Source organism: Sarcophilus harrisii, chromosome 4, assembly GCF_902635505.1.
Source record: "Sarcophilus harrisii chromosome 4, mSarHar1.11, whole genome shotgun sequence".
Taxonomy (NCBI): Eukaryota; Metazoa; Chordata; class Mammalia; order Dasyuromorphia; family Dasyuridae; genus Sarcophilus; species Sarcophilus harrisii.
In genome coordinates this window covers 413,609,822-413,625,413 of record NC_045429.1, presented here as the reverse complement: position 1 = coordinate 413,625,413, position 15,592 = coordinate 413,609,822, and the positions used below count along the sequence as shown (strand labels likewise).

Genomic DNA, 15,592 nt, shown 5'->3' with positions numbered 1-15,592 from the left:
TAATATATAATGGGACAGCTAAATGGAGTGAGGAGCCCCAAATTCAGCCTCAAACACTTAAACCTAGTAGCTGTGCGACCCAGACAAGTCCTTTAATCCTGTTTACCTCAGTTTCCTCATCTGTAAAATGAGCTGGAGAAGGAATGGCAAACCACTCCAGGATATTTGCCAAGAAAACACCAGATGGGATCATGAAGAGTGGGACACAAATGAAATGACTGAAGAAGGTAAATATCAATCAGCAATGTAATGTCAGTCAAAAAAACCTAGTAGGGTCTTAGGTTGCATTGATAGACTGTTGTTATTGTTGTTATTTGTCTCTCATTCTCAAAGAGGACCAAGGTACTAGGGATGTGACTCCTTGACATGCAAGTGACTTAGAATGAAGTGAGGAAGAGCTGTGCAAAGTCACCCGCCTTACTTACTCCTCTAGTGTCAAAATAAAGATCCAGGCGACTGGGCAGTGGGAAATGCTGACCTTTTTATGTTAAAGTCTTTTAATATCCATAACAAGAGAAATAAAAGTCCCACTGAATTCTGTTCAGCATAGCAAACCCCAGAGCAATTTCTGTAGTTCTAGATGCTTCATTTTTAGGACAATGCTTAGAATGAAAGATACTCATTTTTTATCTTGTAGAAGATAAAACAGAAGCAACTTAACAATTTTTCCATACTTGAAAGGATCTGACTGTGGAACAGGGACTATATTTAAAAATCTACTTGGTCCTGGAGGGCACCCCTAGTCTCAATGGGTGGAAACAATAGAAAATCACATAAAGAGAAAGAAAAAACTGTTAAAAATGAGAAGTGCTTCAAAGTTAAAGAGGCAGGAAATAAATTCCCCATCACTTGTCAGAGACAGTATAAAGGGGACGCCTCTCAAGAGAACAGTTAGATAAAGATGAACTCTGAGGTTCTTCCTAACTCAGAAGTCTTGTGATTCTCTGTAGAATTTTAAAAGGAGTCGAACTCTAAGTGGTGCTGGTTCACTTTGTCTGAGATCCGATCCCCTTTCCTACCTGAGATTCTAATTTTTAACTGAAGGGAGGATCCTGAGGGCTTTAAACAGGTGTCTGATCTTTCTGAAGTTTTAGAGGGGGTAAGGGCACCGGGCTGGTGTTTTGCTTATGGTCACACGCTGATTTGCCAGTCCTCCATCAGGTGTGCCTTTAAGGAATCTCCCTTGGAGAGCTCCGATCTCGGGGTGAGGGGAGGGAGCAGGGGTGACCCTTGAGATAGGGTGTATTGGCCTTGGGAAGTCACCAGGTCCGGACCGGGCAGCTGTGCTGCTCCCACAGTGATAACAGGGGCATCCTCTCCATATAAAGCTTTGGCAAAGGCTGGGGACTCGTTCAGGCAAAATGGGGAGGATGCTGCTCTGGGCCTGTAAGCATTACTTCTTCTATCCCCCGAGGGGCAGGGGAAGTCATAGCGTGACCCAGGGAGGGAGTTTGAGGTTAGTTCTGATCGGGGAATGGCCCACTGCTGTCCCGGCTCAGAGCCATGGCACCCACAGTCCCGCTTTGGACGCCTTCTAGCTGGTCTCCTGCCAGACCTCGGGGGAGTGTGAGCGGGCAAGGGGCAGTACGAGGGCCCATTCATGATTCTCTGACTTTTATTTCAGGCTCGGCTCTCCTGCTGCAAGCGCAGCTGGGTAAGGCTCGCGTTACTCTAGTCCGCACTCAGTCGGACCCGACAAATATTTGCTCACACTGCGCTAGAGATAGAATCCAATCCAATTAAGCAAACATTTATTAAAAAGCCGGCTAGAAGCCAATGTTGAGTGAAATTCAAAACCGCATAGTCCCTGCCCTCAGGGAGGTTACAGTCTACTTGGGAGAAACCACAAGGTCACAGAAAGGTAACAACGCGACGCACACAAAAGAACACAAGGGGAGAGGCAGAGAGCGCGGATTAACAGCGGGGAGATGCTGGAGGAGGTGCTCCTTGAGGGGACCTCTGAACCGGTGAGGGATGCTAAGAGGAAAAGATGCGCAGGGAGGGTGGTTCCGGTAGGGCAAACAGCGTCTGTAAAGGACAAAGAGGGAGGGAATAGCAACAGGCTCCTCCCAAGGGAGGTACATCACCTGTCAGAGACGTTGTAAAGGGAATCGCGAACGCGGCCCCTTCCCGTCAGAAATCCTGCGATTCTATTGCATTTAGGAAGGAGACACCCAGGTAATAGCGATAGGTGGGTCTGAGTGAGAGAGGCGAGACGGGGCCTGGTGAGTCTGGAACCCGCAAGCTTGTAAAGGGATGCAGACACCGGACGAGGTCATCTTTCGCCCTAGGGACAGTAGGAAGGTAGAGGCGGAAGGTGTCGCCGCTGCTGCTCCGGGGGGCCCCTCGGGGAGTGGCGGAGGCAGCTCTGACCGCCGCTTTCTTTGCCCCCCGAGGCTCCGCCTACAAGCTGGTCTGCTACTTCACCAACTGGTCCCAGTACCGGCCCGAGCCGGCCAAGTGCTTCCCCAAGAATGTGGACCCGTGCTTGTGCACACACCTGGTCTACGCCTTCGCCACCATGAATGAGAACAAGATCGCTCCCTACGAGTGGAATGACATCGACGTCTCGGACCCGCGGTTCCGGGCCCTGAAACTACAGTCAGTAGCAGCGGGGGCGGGGCTGGCAGGGCGGGGGGCGGGGTTAGAGGGGCTGGGGCGGGGTTAGCAGGGCGGGGGCGGGGTTAGCAGTGGGGGCGGGGTTATCAGGGCGGGCGGGGGGGGGGGGGGGGGGGGGGGGGGGGGGGGGGGGGGGTGATGCCCGGCTTTGGACTCCGATTCTCCCTCCCATTCCTTTGTCCCCAAGACTACATTATGAGTCTCCCAGACGTTCATTTAGCACTTATTAAGCGCCTACTACGTGCCAGGCAGAGTGCTAAAACTGCGGATATAAAGAAAGGCAGACGCGCCGTTCCCGCCCTCTGGGAGCTTGCGGTCCAATGGGGATAAGCGGCGGGGGGGGGGGGGGGGGGGGGGGGGGGGGGGGGGGCCGATTTCGGTTGATTTTTGAAGGAGGCTGGTTACTGAGGCTGGGAGGCCGAGAAGGGGAAGAGGGAGAGGAAGGGAAAAGCTTGGAGAGAGGAGACAGGAGGATCCACGGAGGATGTGGGAAAGTAAAGTGTAGGGGGGCCTAAAAACCAAGCGGAGAATTCTATTGGATCCCGGAAGTAGTAGTAGTAGTTGTCAGTGGGGCCGCTAGGGGGCGCCATAGTGCACAGACCGCCAGGCTTGGAGCCCGGGAGACGGAATTCAGATGTAGCCTTGGACATTTACTAAAGGCGCGTCACTTATTCTGTTTGCCTCAGTCTCCTCATCTGTAAAATGAGCCGAAGAAGGACATTCCTAGTGATTCCTGTATATTTGCCAAGAAAACCCCAAGTGGGGGCCATGAAAAGCTGGACATGACTGAGCAACATGATGGGACGGGGGAGGGGGGGGCGGGGGCAGGTCCGCTTTTTAGGAAAATACATTTTAAAGCAGAACAGGTGATGAGCAGAAGTGAGCAGAGACGTGAGCCCGGGAAACCACTAGCGGGTTATTTTACTAGTCCAGCCTGCTCGTGGCTAGCAGCTTCCGAGGAGAAAAGGGAGAGTGTGTGTGTGTGTGTGTGTGAGAGAGACAGAGACAGAGACAGAGAGACACAGAGAGAGAGAGACACACACACACAGAGACACAGAGACACAGAGAGACAGAGATAGAGACAGAGAGAAAAAGAGACAGACAGAGAGAGACAGAGAGAAAGAGATAGAGACAGAGAGAGAGAGAGACAGAGAGAAAGAGAGACACACAGAGACAGAGACACAGAGAGACAGAGAGAAAAAGATAGACAGAGAGAGAGAGTGAGAGAGAGAGACAAAGGAAGACTTGAGGAATTCCCTTTTGGACATGATGAGTATAAGATCTTGAAGTCCAGTTTGAAATGTCCAGTAAAGAGCTGTCAGACTGGACAAATAAATCTTCTGTGTCTGGGGAGGCTGATGAGATCACCAAGTGAAATGGTACAGAGAGAGAAGAGAAATCGGAACCTTGGGGTACACCTAAGCTCAATCAGGGGGACCTACAGGAAGACCCAGCAAAGAGTACCGGGAAGTAACAGATGAAAGGAAAACCCAGGAGAGCAATGTCGCCAAAGCCTGGAGAGAAGGGGCTACTGATGAGAAGAAGGTGTTGGATAGTGCCAAAGGCGGCAGAGAGGTTAAGAAGAAAGACTAAGAAAAGGCCATTAGATCTGATGAGAAAGAGATCACTGATAATTTTAGAGAGGCTCTCAGATGCAGCTTCATTTAAGGATGATTTCCCCCCTTAATAACTATAGCGGGAAATTTGACTAATAAGTTATAGGGAGGGCAATGAGAAGTATGACTTTTTTGGCCGGGGAATTGTGATCTGGTCAGGCTGTAATCCTTTTCTGGGTAATTAAGTGGGAAACAGTGGTGGTGAGAGGGAGGGGGGCCACAATCCCGCCTCTATGATCCTTCCTTTAAACATGCTGATTTGTTTCTCCCCTACAGGAATAAAGATCTTGTCAATCTGCTTGCCATTGGAGGCTGGAACTTTGGCACACAGAAGTAAGAGCTTTTCTAAGTCCTAGAAAGGAGGAGGAAGGGGAGAGGGGACTCATGATGCTCAGGCAGTAACTGGTAATGAGAACGAGGTAAAAGCGGATGGAGAATGACACTTGCAGGGAGGAGTCATGGCGTCTGGTGTAGGGAAGCATTTCTCAAGCCTTTTGGTCTTAAAAAAGAACTGCTTAAGACTCCCTTCTTGCTTCCCCTTTCTCCCTCCTCTTCCCTCCCTTTCTCTCTTTTCTTTGTCTTCAAGCCTTTGCCCTGTAGAGATGTTGAAGGTGAATTGACCTTGTAGATAAGGAGATTCTCTCAGTGGTAGTTTAAACCCAGTTTCTTAAACTGTAGTTTGTGATCTCATCTGGCGTCTGGTAACGGAATGTGGGGGCCACAAAACTGTGGTTCATCATCAGTAAATGCTTGTTTTGCCTACCTATTTTATATGTCGACATACCCAGGGTCATGCAAAAATTTCAACAAGCCCTGGTCTAGAACAGACCAGTGTTAAGGATGCTCCCTTCTATTTTCCTGTTTCTAGGCAAATCTATTTGCTAACCCTTGGGAGTAACGTGCTTATTCCCATTTCTAAACTTTGTGCCCAAAACATCATCTTTAAGGAAAGCCCACAGAGATAATAACCCTCTGCAGTGGATATCTCCTCCTACAAACTGAGCGTTCTTTTGGGACCTCTTTGGTTGGGTTATCTGCCAGGCTGAAACACAGCAAGGAGAGTAATCACAAAACTGAGGGAGGCTGACCACCCCGAGCCTAGCTTAGCTGGGAGGATTACTGGGCAGGCGAAAGGGTGCTGCTTTTAAAATCAGAAGTCTAGTCTAGTCTTTGGGATTCTGGATAAGTGAGTTAGCCTCTGGGAACTGAGGATTTTAATTTAACAAATTAAAATGAATGGGATTGGGCTAGAGTGTAGTGATAAAGTCAAATAGAAATGGGAACCACTAAACCACACATGAGGATCCCTGCAGGCTGCATCTTGGATTAGAAAACTGTTTATTAACATTATTGTTGTACTGTATTTTTGTTTATTTTAACTGTTTCCTAGTGACATTTAATTAGGCTCAGGTAGCACTCAGGAGTGTTATGGACTGCAATAAGCTGAGCTAGAAGGCTTTCTTTCAGTCTTAATAGCAGAAAAAAATTATTCCAATATGTAAAAATCCGGTTGAAAATTGTGTGCAAGGACAACCGATGTGGAAGATGATTGTGAGAGGGCTGCCTGAGTGTGAGTGCTCCTGCCACTGCCGCCATGGCCAACGTCCCTCATGCAGACGGCTCTCCTCCTAGATTCACCACCATGGTCTCCTCTGCTGCCAACCGAAAGACCTTCATCTGCTCAGTTATTGATTTCCTCCGGCTCCACGGCTTTGATGGGATTGACCTGGACTTTGAGTACCCTGGCTCCCGAGGCAGCCCTCCTGAAGACAAACAGCGTTTCACCATCCTGATCAAGGTGGGGATGGGACCTGGAGGAAGCTGATGGTGCCCTGGGCATAAGCCTGGGCAGGGGCCTGGGCGCAGAAGGGGATGAGGACAGTCTCTCAGCAGCCCTTCTCTCCTTCTCTCTAGGAAATGCTGGAGCTGTGTGAACAAGAAGCCAAAGAAACAGGACTCCCCAGATTGCTCATAACAGCAGCTGTGTCTGCTGGGAAAGGCACCATCGATGCTGGATATGAGATTGCAGAGATTGGAAAGTGAGTTCGGGGGGAGTTCCCAGGGGTCTCAAATCTCAGAAAAGGTTTCCAAAAGCTTGGGGGGAATGGCAGATTGATTCCCAATTGTGTGTAGGAGTAAGCATGTGTATATTTATTTTTTTTATTATAGCTTTTTATTTACAAGATATATGCATGGGTAATTTTACAGCATTGACAATTGCCAAACCTTTTGTTCCAATTTTCCCCTCCATCCCCTCCCCTGGATGGCAGGTTGACCAATACATGCTAAATATATTAAAGTGTAAATTAAATACAATATACGTATACATGTCCTAATAGTAATTTTGCTGTACAAAAAGAATCGGACTTTGAAATATCATACAATAAGCCTGTGAAGGAAATCAAAAATGCAGGCCGACAAGGGTAGAGGGATTGGGAATTCTATGTAATGGTTTTTAGTCATCTCCCAGAGTTCTTTCTCTGGGCGTAGCTGGTTCAGTTCATTACTGCTCTATTGGAAATGATTTAGTTGATCTCCTTGCTGAGGAAGGCCAGGTCCATCAGAACTGGTCATCATATAGTATTGTTGTTGAAGTATAGAATGATCTCCTGCTCCTGCTCGTTTCACTCAGCATCAGTTCACATGTGTATATTTATTAACTATATATACATATACATATATATGTATGTACACATACACACACATACATATATATAATTATATGTACTGATTATATTTTTATGTGTATATGCTGTCTCCACCGTTAGAATGTAAGTTTATTGGGAATAGGAATTTTTTCATTCTTTGTACTTGAACCCCCCTCTTCCCTTTCCCCCCACTCCTAGCATGGTGTACATTATAGGCTCTTACTAAGTACTTATTGTTTAAAATCCTTCATCTCTTAGAGGTGATTTCCAGCCCTTAAAGGCCAAGCCAGTAGAGTCCACACTTTTAGGGGTCTTATGCCAATTGAAAGACTTTGACTTTGGGGCTGATGATTATGAGCTCTTTTAGGGCAGGAGATGTTTTTGCCGTTTTTGTGTCCTTATTGTTTAGCACCTTGCATATTTATAGGTACTTAATACCTGACTTTGGGATGGTATTTATGTGGTTTGAAGTTAACCTTAGATAAATTAAGAAAGGATCATGGCCTCTGAACAACTGGTTTGCTTCTAGGAAATGGATGTTTTTGGCCCCAGCATCTCATTACATCTGCTGTTCTAAGGTTTCTCACCTGAGTTTTTCATAAAATGTACAGATTTCCTGGGCTTCCTGCCTGATGGATGTCTCTCATTTCAGGCTCCTGGACTTCATCAGTGTGATGACCTATGACTTCCATGGTGGTTGGGACACGGTCACTGGACATAATAGCCCCCTTCATGAGGGATCCACAGACCAAGGAGATAACCGCTACTTCAACTGTGTAAGAAAGCAGCTTGAGGGGCGGCGTACCACTGTAGATAGTGCGCTGGCCTTGGAACCTAGAAGGTCTTAGCTCAAATCCTGCCTTTGACACATATTATCTATGTCCCTTAACCAGTGAGTGCTCCAGACAACTCTATAAAACACTCAGTTATGGAAAATTGATGAGATGGGATCAAAAACTTCCCAGCAGAACCAGAGCTTTATGTCCCCCCACAATGGGCTGCTAGTCATATGGGAGTTCTGGGTTTGAAGGCCTCTGGATCGATTAGACCTGGTCATTTCATCAACGGGAAATGATGCTTTTGCTTTGTCTCCTGAAGGAATATGCCCTGAAGTACTGGGAGAACAACGGCGTTCCAGCTGAGAAGCTTATCATGGGATTTCCTACCTATGGGCGAACCTTCCGGCTCACCACCTCTGACAGTTCTGTCGGCGCCCCGGTCTCTGGGGCGGGCTCATCGGGCCCTTACACGCGTGAGGCTGGATTCTGGGCTTATTATGAGGTAGTGCATTTAAATTGCTTGTTTACAAATGGGCTTAAAAAAATTCCTGTTCCCAAATAACTCTCTGCCATCCACTCACTCCATGACATCTTTTCCCTGGTTCTGGAAACAGATAATCTTGGGCAGTAGAAAGACCCCGGAAGAGCAGGACCAGATTTCCAGTTATATTCACATTGAATTTGAAGCTTTCCTTCCTGCTGGGGATGGTGCATTTATTTACAATCATGTAAACATGGAGAGGGCTTCCCTCAAAAAGCTTATGATAATCTAATGTCTTGGGAAGGGAAGTGGAGTGAGTCTTATTCACCTGTAGCCTATCAAGTTTGAATTCTTTTTTTTGTGGCCAATTTTGTGACCTGAAGCTATATTTAGACTTGAGTCAGGAAGACCTGAATTCAAATTTTGCACTAGATAACGACCTGCCTGTGCCTTTGTTTCCTTTTCTGAGAGATGGGATAAAGATAATTGAACCTCCCTCACAAGGATAACATAAAGAATTAAATAAGATAATCTGTATAAAGTACTTTATAAAATTTAAAGTACCATGTAAGTGTCAACTTATTAATTTAACAAATATTTATTATGTAACTATTGTGGACAAACCATTGTTCTGAGAATATGTGGCCACAGATAACCATGGTCAGTTCTCTCAAGAAATTTATATTTTATAGATGGGGTGATAAGACAGAATACTGAAAAATACATGTACTATATATTGTGTGTATATATACACTGAAGAATATATATACTATGTATTGCATATTTATATACACACACACATATAATTATACTGAAGTATATAAGCTGGGTGTGATGATACATAGGTTAGAATTTCTAGGAAAATCTGAGGACTTCCATTTTGATGGGTTCATAGGGTTATAAACTTGGAAATGGAAGGAACCTTAGTCCAACTCTTTTGTTTTGACAGATGAAGAAACTGAAACTGGGAGGGATAAGGTGATCCAGAGAAGGTTATATAGAGGGTCTAACAATTGAGATGAAGCTTGAAAGATGAAAAAAGATTCTAAAATATAGAAATGAAAGGGAAAACACCACAGGACTGGGGGATTGTTTATATAAATGCTTCAAGATGGGAGATAGTGTTTTAATGAAATATAGAAGGTATGGAAAGGATTAGGATATAAATCTGGAAAGAAAAGACAGATTGTGGTGGGCCTTATTTGCTAGGCCAAGGAGTTTGTATTTTATTTATTTTAAAATGTATGGAATAAAGCAAGCATTTCCATTGAAAAGGCAATGGAAAGTCACTAAAGATTTCTAAGCAGGGGAGTGACCCAATCACACCTGAGGAGAGAATTTTGGTAGCTTCATAAGGGCGGGAAGAGGCTGGAGGTAAGGAGCCCATTGGGAGTTTATTATGTAGTTCAGATAGCAGCTTCAACAAAAAAGAAGGCAACGTCAATAGATAGAAGAGGGAGATTAAAAGGGATTCTGCAGGAAGAATTGTTATTCCATGGAAGAGGAAATATTAAAGAGATTTTGAGGCTGGATGTGACTAGGAAAGTGGGAGGGTGGTACCATTAGTAGAAATATGAATTTGGGGAGGCAGGACAATTACATTTTGGATATAAGTTTGAAAGACTGACAAAATATCCAGAAAGAGGTACACAGCATGGAGGTGGAAATGCTAGAGAGAGGAAGGTCTGGATACACAGAGTTGATAGTTTTCTGGATAAAGGTGATAAATCAAATGCATTGGAGTGGATGGAAGGCTGCTTAGGACAGACCTTGGGAGCACACACTTAGGGAGAGAGGAGAGAAAGAAAAAAAATGACCAAGAAGGGGTAATGAAACAGGGAAGAAGAGAAAGAGCCAGAGACAAAATGTCGCAGAATAGAGAAGAGGAAAGAATATCTTGTAGAAAGAAGTGATCAATAATATCAATTATTTTGGAAAGGTCAATAAAGCTGAGGAATGAAGAAAGGCCATGAGTTGGAGCGAGCAGGTCAGTAGAGTTGTGTCAGAACCCAGATGACAAGAAGCTGAAACATTCTGGGAGAGATAAGGTAGTGAAGGTAGGGATTGTAGAGTATTTTGTATGAGATTTTAGCAGTGGAAAGGACCCTCATTATAGGCTTATGGCTACAGCCTTAAAGGAAGATTCTTTTTTGAAGGATATTTTACTTTTTTTTAAATTTTAATTATAGATTTTTATTTTCAAAATATATACATGGATAATTTTCAACACTCACCCCTACAAAATCTTGTGTTCTAATTTTCCTCTCCCTTTCTTCCTCCCTCAGTCTGCAAGTTATACAATATGTGTTAAACATGCAATTGTTCTATCCATATTTCCACAAATATCATGCTGTACAAGAAAAATCAGAGGAAGATTCTTTAATTATTGGGAGACATGAGTGAGTTTTTTGGCACTGGGAAGGAAATTGTTAGCACACATACATGTATTATAAATATTATACACATACATATATATAAGTATATTTTCATATATAGACAATAAATATAAATTACATATATGTAAACTATATGCATACTTATAAGTATATATACCTATATAATGCATAATTTATAACAAAATATAATTTATACCCATATAAAATATATACACATGTATATCTGTAATATATATATGTGCACATATTCACATATAATTTTTCTCCTCTGTTTTCCTCTCTTTTTCCCTTCCTTTGTCACTATTTCCCTCCTTCCTTCCCTCTCCCTCTCTTTCTCTCTCTCTGTCTCTGTTTCTGTCTCTCTCTCTCTCTTGTCTGTCTCTCAAGGAAATAGGTAGAGATAATATCAAGTGCACAAGTAAAAGCATTAGTCTTAGGAGGGGCCTCTTCATGTTCTAAAGGTACCATGAAGGGGAGAAAGGAAAGATATAAGAAAGCTTGAGGCATAAAGGAGGATAGATGCTTGGGTTCATTCAAATTTTTAAAAGTTCATTATCTTATTACCCTATATCTTTTCATTCAATTGACAAGCATTTATTATCTCATTAATATATCTCAGGTACTGTCCTAGGAACCACTCTCAAGAAACTTACATTCTTTTTTCTGGTAATTTTATTTATTTTGAATTTACATTGCTTTACGAACCTTGTTGGGAGAGAAAAATCAAAGCAAAAGAGAAAAACCATGAGAGAGATAAAAAGAAAAAAGAAGTGAACAAAGCTTGTGTTGTTTTACATTCAGTTTCCTTAGTACTTTGTTTGGATGCAGATGGCATTTTCTCCCAAAATCTATTGGGATTGCTTTGGATCACTGAACACTGAGGAGAACCAAGTCTTTCATAGTTGATCATTGCACATTCTTGCTGTTATTATGTACAATGTATTTCTGATTCTGCTTGTTTCACCTCAGCATCAGTTCATGTAAATCTTTCCAGGCTTTTAAAAATCAGCTGGAAGAAAATTACATTCTACTGGGAGGAGACAACATGTGTGTAAATATAGTCAAAATAATATACAAAATAAATGCAAATTAATTTTAAAGAAAATGGGGGTCTGTAGTCTTGAAAGAAACCAAGAGTTCCAAGAAGTCAGAAGTTCATTATTGTCATCTATTTACCGTCTTCAATTGTACAGAACTGATGGTGATTGGCTGTTACCCTTCTTTCTCCCCCTCAGATCTGCACATTTTTAAAAGATGCAACGACCTCCTGGATTGATGATCAGAAAGTCCCCTATGCTTACAAAGGCAATGAATGGATCGGCTTCGATGATGTAAAGAGCTATGAGTGCAAGGTAAGAATTGAAAGGCAAAGATTGATTCCTGATTCCAAACCTGGCGAAAACAAGGTTTTTTCAACATCTCCCATCAAGTTGAGGGGGGCCATCAAGCTGTTAATATGGAGGGAAAGCAGAAATGTACCGAACCCGTGATGCATCCAAGCTAAACACAGAAGTAACATTTTAGTTCAATGCAATTAAATTCGATAGACTTTAAATACCTAAAAATACAAGACCCTGTTGTAGGCATTGGGTACATAAAGACAAAAAAATGAAACATTGCTTGCACTCAAAAAGCTCATATTTGTTCTTAAAACTGGCCTTGTCTGAACTCCCATTGAATGCAACTCTATGGGGGACAAAGTGGGCCTGATATATCTGGCTTCCTTTATCAGTCATAGAATTATAGTCAGGAGAAGATACTCTCCGCAGAAGCTGAAGCTGACAAGGCAGCTTGAGATTAAGCTCAGCTATGAGTCAGTTGATAAAATTCATTTAACATACTGAGAGAATTCCCTATGTTAAGTCATTGGGGTGCATAGTACATAAAATATAACCCCTACCCCATTTGTGGGTTTTCTTTCTACAATATTCTCCACTCCATTCTCCACTCCACAATGGGCCCAAGAGAATATTTTAACTGAGGAAAAGATTCTAAATTGCTTATTTTTTCTTTTCTTTTCTCTACAGGTGGATTTTGTTAAGCAGAACAAATTTGGGGGTGCTATGGTTTGGGCCATTGACCTGGATGACTTCTCAGGGTCTTTCTGCAATGAGGGCAAACATCCACTCATAAGTAAACTACGGTCTCTCCTGGGGCTCTCAACAGGTAACTCAATGCTGAGTAGTAGCCAGAGTAGGCTTAGGAGTATTAGGAGTACACTGAGGCAGCAGCAGAGGAGACAAGGCAAGTGCTAAATTCACCAAGTAAGAAGAGCCCGTGTAAAAAAAAAAGCTAGAGTGCTAAACCTTCCTTCTCCAGGAGGATTTTGGCACTTGCCACTGTACCTTGTTTCATCATTGAAAGTTGGTGTTTAAAGGGGCCTTGCATGGTGCAGCAGGAGGGATGTGACTTCTTGTGATGTCTGAATGATTCTCAAGTTACCAGTTAGAAATTTGGACCATTTAAGAAGGAAATCTCTTCCTTAGGAGTATTTTAGTGCAAACAAAGCTGGCCACAACCAAAGTGAATTTTCAGAAACTCAGGTTATTGTTTATATATATGGAAAGTCCCTTTCTCCCCTATCCAGCTCTTTTTCATGTTTTCCTGCTTCTTTGTCCCAGGGGTCTCGTCATCCTTGGAATATACCCAATTAGACTTCCTTTTGGTACTTCTTCCCTGTAACTTCCTGCTAATTATAGACAAAGTCTTTTTTTTAATTATTTTTTTATTTTTTATTATAGCTTTTTATTTACAAGTTATATGCATGGGTAATTTTACAGCATTGACAATTGCCAAACCTTTTGTTCCAACTTTTCCCCTCCTTCCCTCCACCCTTTCCCCCAGATGGCAGGTTGACCAATACATGTTAAATATGTTAAAGTATAAATTAAATACAACATAAGTATACATGTCCTAACAGTTATTTTGCTGTACAAAAAGAATCAGACTTTGAAATAGTGTACAATTAGCTTGTGAAGGAAATCGAAAATGCAGGGGGACAAAAATAGAGTGAGTGGGAATTCTATGCAGTGGTTCATACTCATCTCCCAGAGTTCTTTCTCTGGGCGTAGCTGGTTCAATTCATTACTGCTCCATTGGAACTGATTTGGTTCATCTCATTGCTGGAGATGGCCACGTCCATCAGAATTGATCCTCATATAGTATTGTTGTTGAAGTATATGATGATCTCCTGGTCCTGCTCATTTCACTCAGCATCAGTTCATGTCAGTCTCTCCAGGCCTTTCTGAAATCATCCTGCTGGTCATTTCTTACCGAACAATAATATTCCAAAAAAAAAATAACAATAATATTCCATAACATTCATATACCACAATGTATTCAGCCATTCTCCAACTGATGGGCATCCATTCAGTTTCCAGTTTCTGGCCACTACAAACAGGGCTGCCACATTCGTGCACATACAGGTCCCTTTCCCTTCTTTATAATCTCTTTGGGATATAAGCCCAGTAGTAACACTGCTGGGTCAAAGGGTATGCACAGTTTGATAACTTTTTGAGCATAGTTCCAAATCTCTCTCCAGAATGGCTGGATGTATTCACAATTGCACCAACAATGGATTAGTGTCCCTGTTTTCCCACATCCCCCCCAACATTCCACATTATCTTTCCCTGTCATTCTGGCCAATCTGACAGGTGTGTAGTGGTATCTCAGAGTTGTCTTAAATTGCATTTCTCTGATTAATGACTTGGAGTATCTTTTCATATGACTAGAAATAGTTTCAATTTCTTCATCTGAGAATTGTCTGTTCATATCCTTTGACCATTTATCAATTGGAGGATGGCTTGATTTATAGACAAGGTCTTGAAGGAAAAAGAATCTGTGACTTTACTGCCGGCCTTTGTGGTAGCTTCCATTTGCCATTTCGGGTGCACCCTTTCTAGCTTTCAGCTAAAGTTTGACTTTCAGTGTTAATTTCCCAGAATTTGGGGCCTGAAGGAGATGTCCAGGATGAGTTTCTATTTTTGAACCTATATGTAAATAAAAAAAAGCCCCCTCTAGGTGTGATTCATCTCACTCGCTCTTTTCCTTTTGCAGAGTGCACCCCAGCCAGCAAAACTCTGCATGACCTGTTCCCCTCACCTAGAAGTCAAAGCTTCTGCTCTAACACTGGAGGAGGATCAGGGGGTGATGGAGGCAGTGGCGGAGAAGGGGGTGGCAATGGAGGCAGCAGCGGAGGCGGCGGTGATGGAGGCAGCGGTGGCGAATCTGGAGGAGATGGTAGTTTCTGTGCCGGTAAAGCAGATGGCACCTATGCGGATCCTGAAAACGCCACTAAGTTCTACAAGTGTGCCGGAGGCAAGACCTTTCTTTTCCAGTGTGCCCAGGGCCTGGTCTTTAAGGAGAACTGCATGTGCTGTGACTGGCCTTAAAACAATCATACTCTGCTCAAAAGCCTTCTGGCCTTTCCCCATCCCACCCCAAACCCCACTCAGTGGCAAGCTCCTAGAAGGCAGATCTTTTTATTGATTCTTGAATCTCCCCCAGTCTCGTACAGTACCTAGCACAAATATTCTCCCAAACACTCACTCATGTATTGGCAATCTACCTGGCCTGGTACCATAGTCCACCCCTGGATGCCTGCCTTGGTTGATCCCCACCTCTTGTCTTCCCATGATCACCCCAGGAGTCCACCCAACATCCATCCTCAGAACTTTTCCCAACTTTTCCTAACATCACAAGGATACCAACAGGATAGACATCGGTGGAATATTTTAATAAAATACCTACCCAGTACATACACCTTGAAATGTTATCTAAATGGCAGCTTTCTCCTTAGGGCAGGAAAACTTAGTTTAGCCTTTCAGTGCTCACATCAGACCGTTGTAACAGCTGGGAAAATGTCAGTCTCTGAAATGGTACAGACTCTGGCATTTTGTGTCGAGTGAAGATTTCAAATAAATTAAGCCCAGCAGGGTTAGTTTGCTTGTTTTCTGTTTTGTGGGTCCCTAATATCATTTTGAATTCTTTTATAGAAGCCATCGTCTCTAGGGAAAAGGGTTGGGAAAATTTGCCCAGATCAAACCCGGATCTC

At 43.3% G+C, this 15,592-nt stretch overlaps 1 protein-coding gene across 4 annotated transcripts; it reads left to right on the top strand.

Moving 5' to 3' along the window:
* Window positions 1-1,328: 1,328 nt before the first annotated feature.
* LOC100915517 (acidic mammalian chitinase-like) lies at window positions 1,329-15,298 on the top strand. Of its 4 annotated transcripts, none has more exons than XM_031967272.1 (11): window positions 1,329-1,386; window positions 1,625-1,861; window positions 2,397-2,601; window positions 4,512-4,568; window positions 5,868-6,033; window positions 6,150-6,274; window positions 7,536-7,659; window positions 7,982-8,164; window positions 11,775-11,891; window positions 12,567-12,705; window positions 14,596-15,298. In XM_031967272.1, exons 2-11 carry the CDS (start codon window positions 1,777-1,779, stop codon window positions 14,928-14,930), a joined length of 1,536 nt encoding a protein of 511 aa, XP_031823132.1. In that variant the 5' UTR covers window positions 1,329-1,386; window positions 1,625-1,776; the 3' UTR covers window positions 14,931-15,298. The 4 variants fall into 4 exon arrangements, with proteins under 4 accessions (XP_031823132.1, XP_031823133.1, XP_031823134.1 ...); XM_031967273.1 differs by having other exon boundaries at window positions 1,333-1,386; window positions 1,625-1,654; XM_031967274.1 differs by lacking the exons at window positions 1,329-1,386; window positions 1,625-1,861 and adding an exon at window positions 1,877-1,967.
* The last annotated feature ends 294 nt before the right edge of the window (window positions 15,299-15,592 follow it).

Excerpts from the sequence above, each read along its gene's own strand:
- LOC100915517 (XM_031967272.1), top strand. The coding sequence starts at position 1,777 with ATGTTGAGTGAAATTCAAAACCGCATAGTCCCTGCCCTCAGGGAGGTT. Across the intron at positions 7,660-7,981 it reads ATAACCGCTACTTCAACTGT|GAATATGCCCTGAAGTACTG; the intron begins GTAAGAAAGCAG and ends TGTCTCCTGAAG. Across the intron at positions 12,706-14,595 it reads TCTCCTGGGGCTCTCAACAG|AGTGCACCCCAGCCAGCAAA; the intron begins GTAACTCAATGC and ends TTCCTTTTGCAG.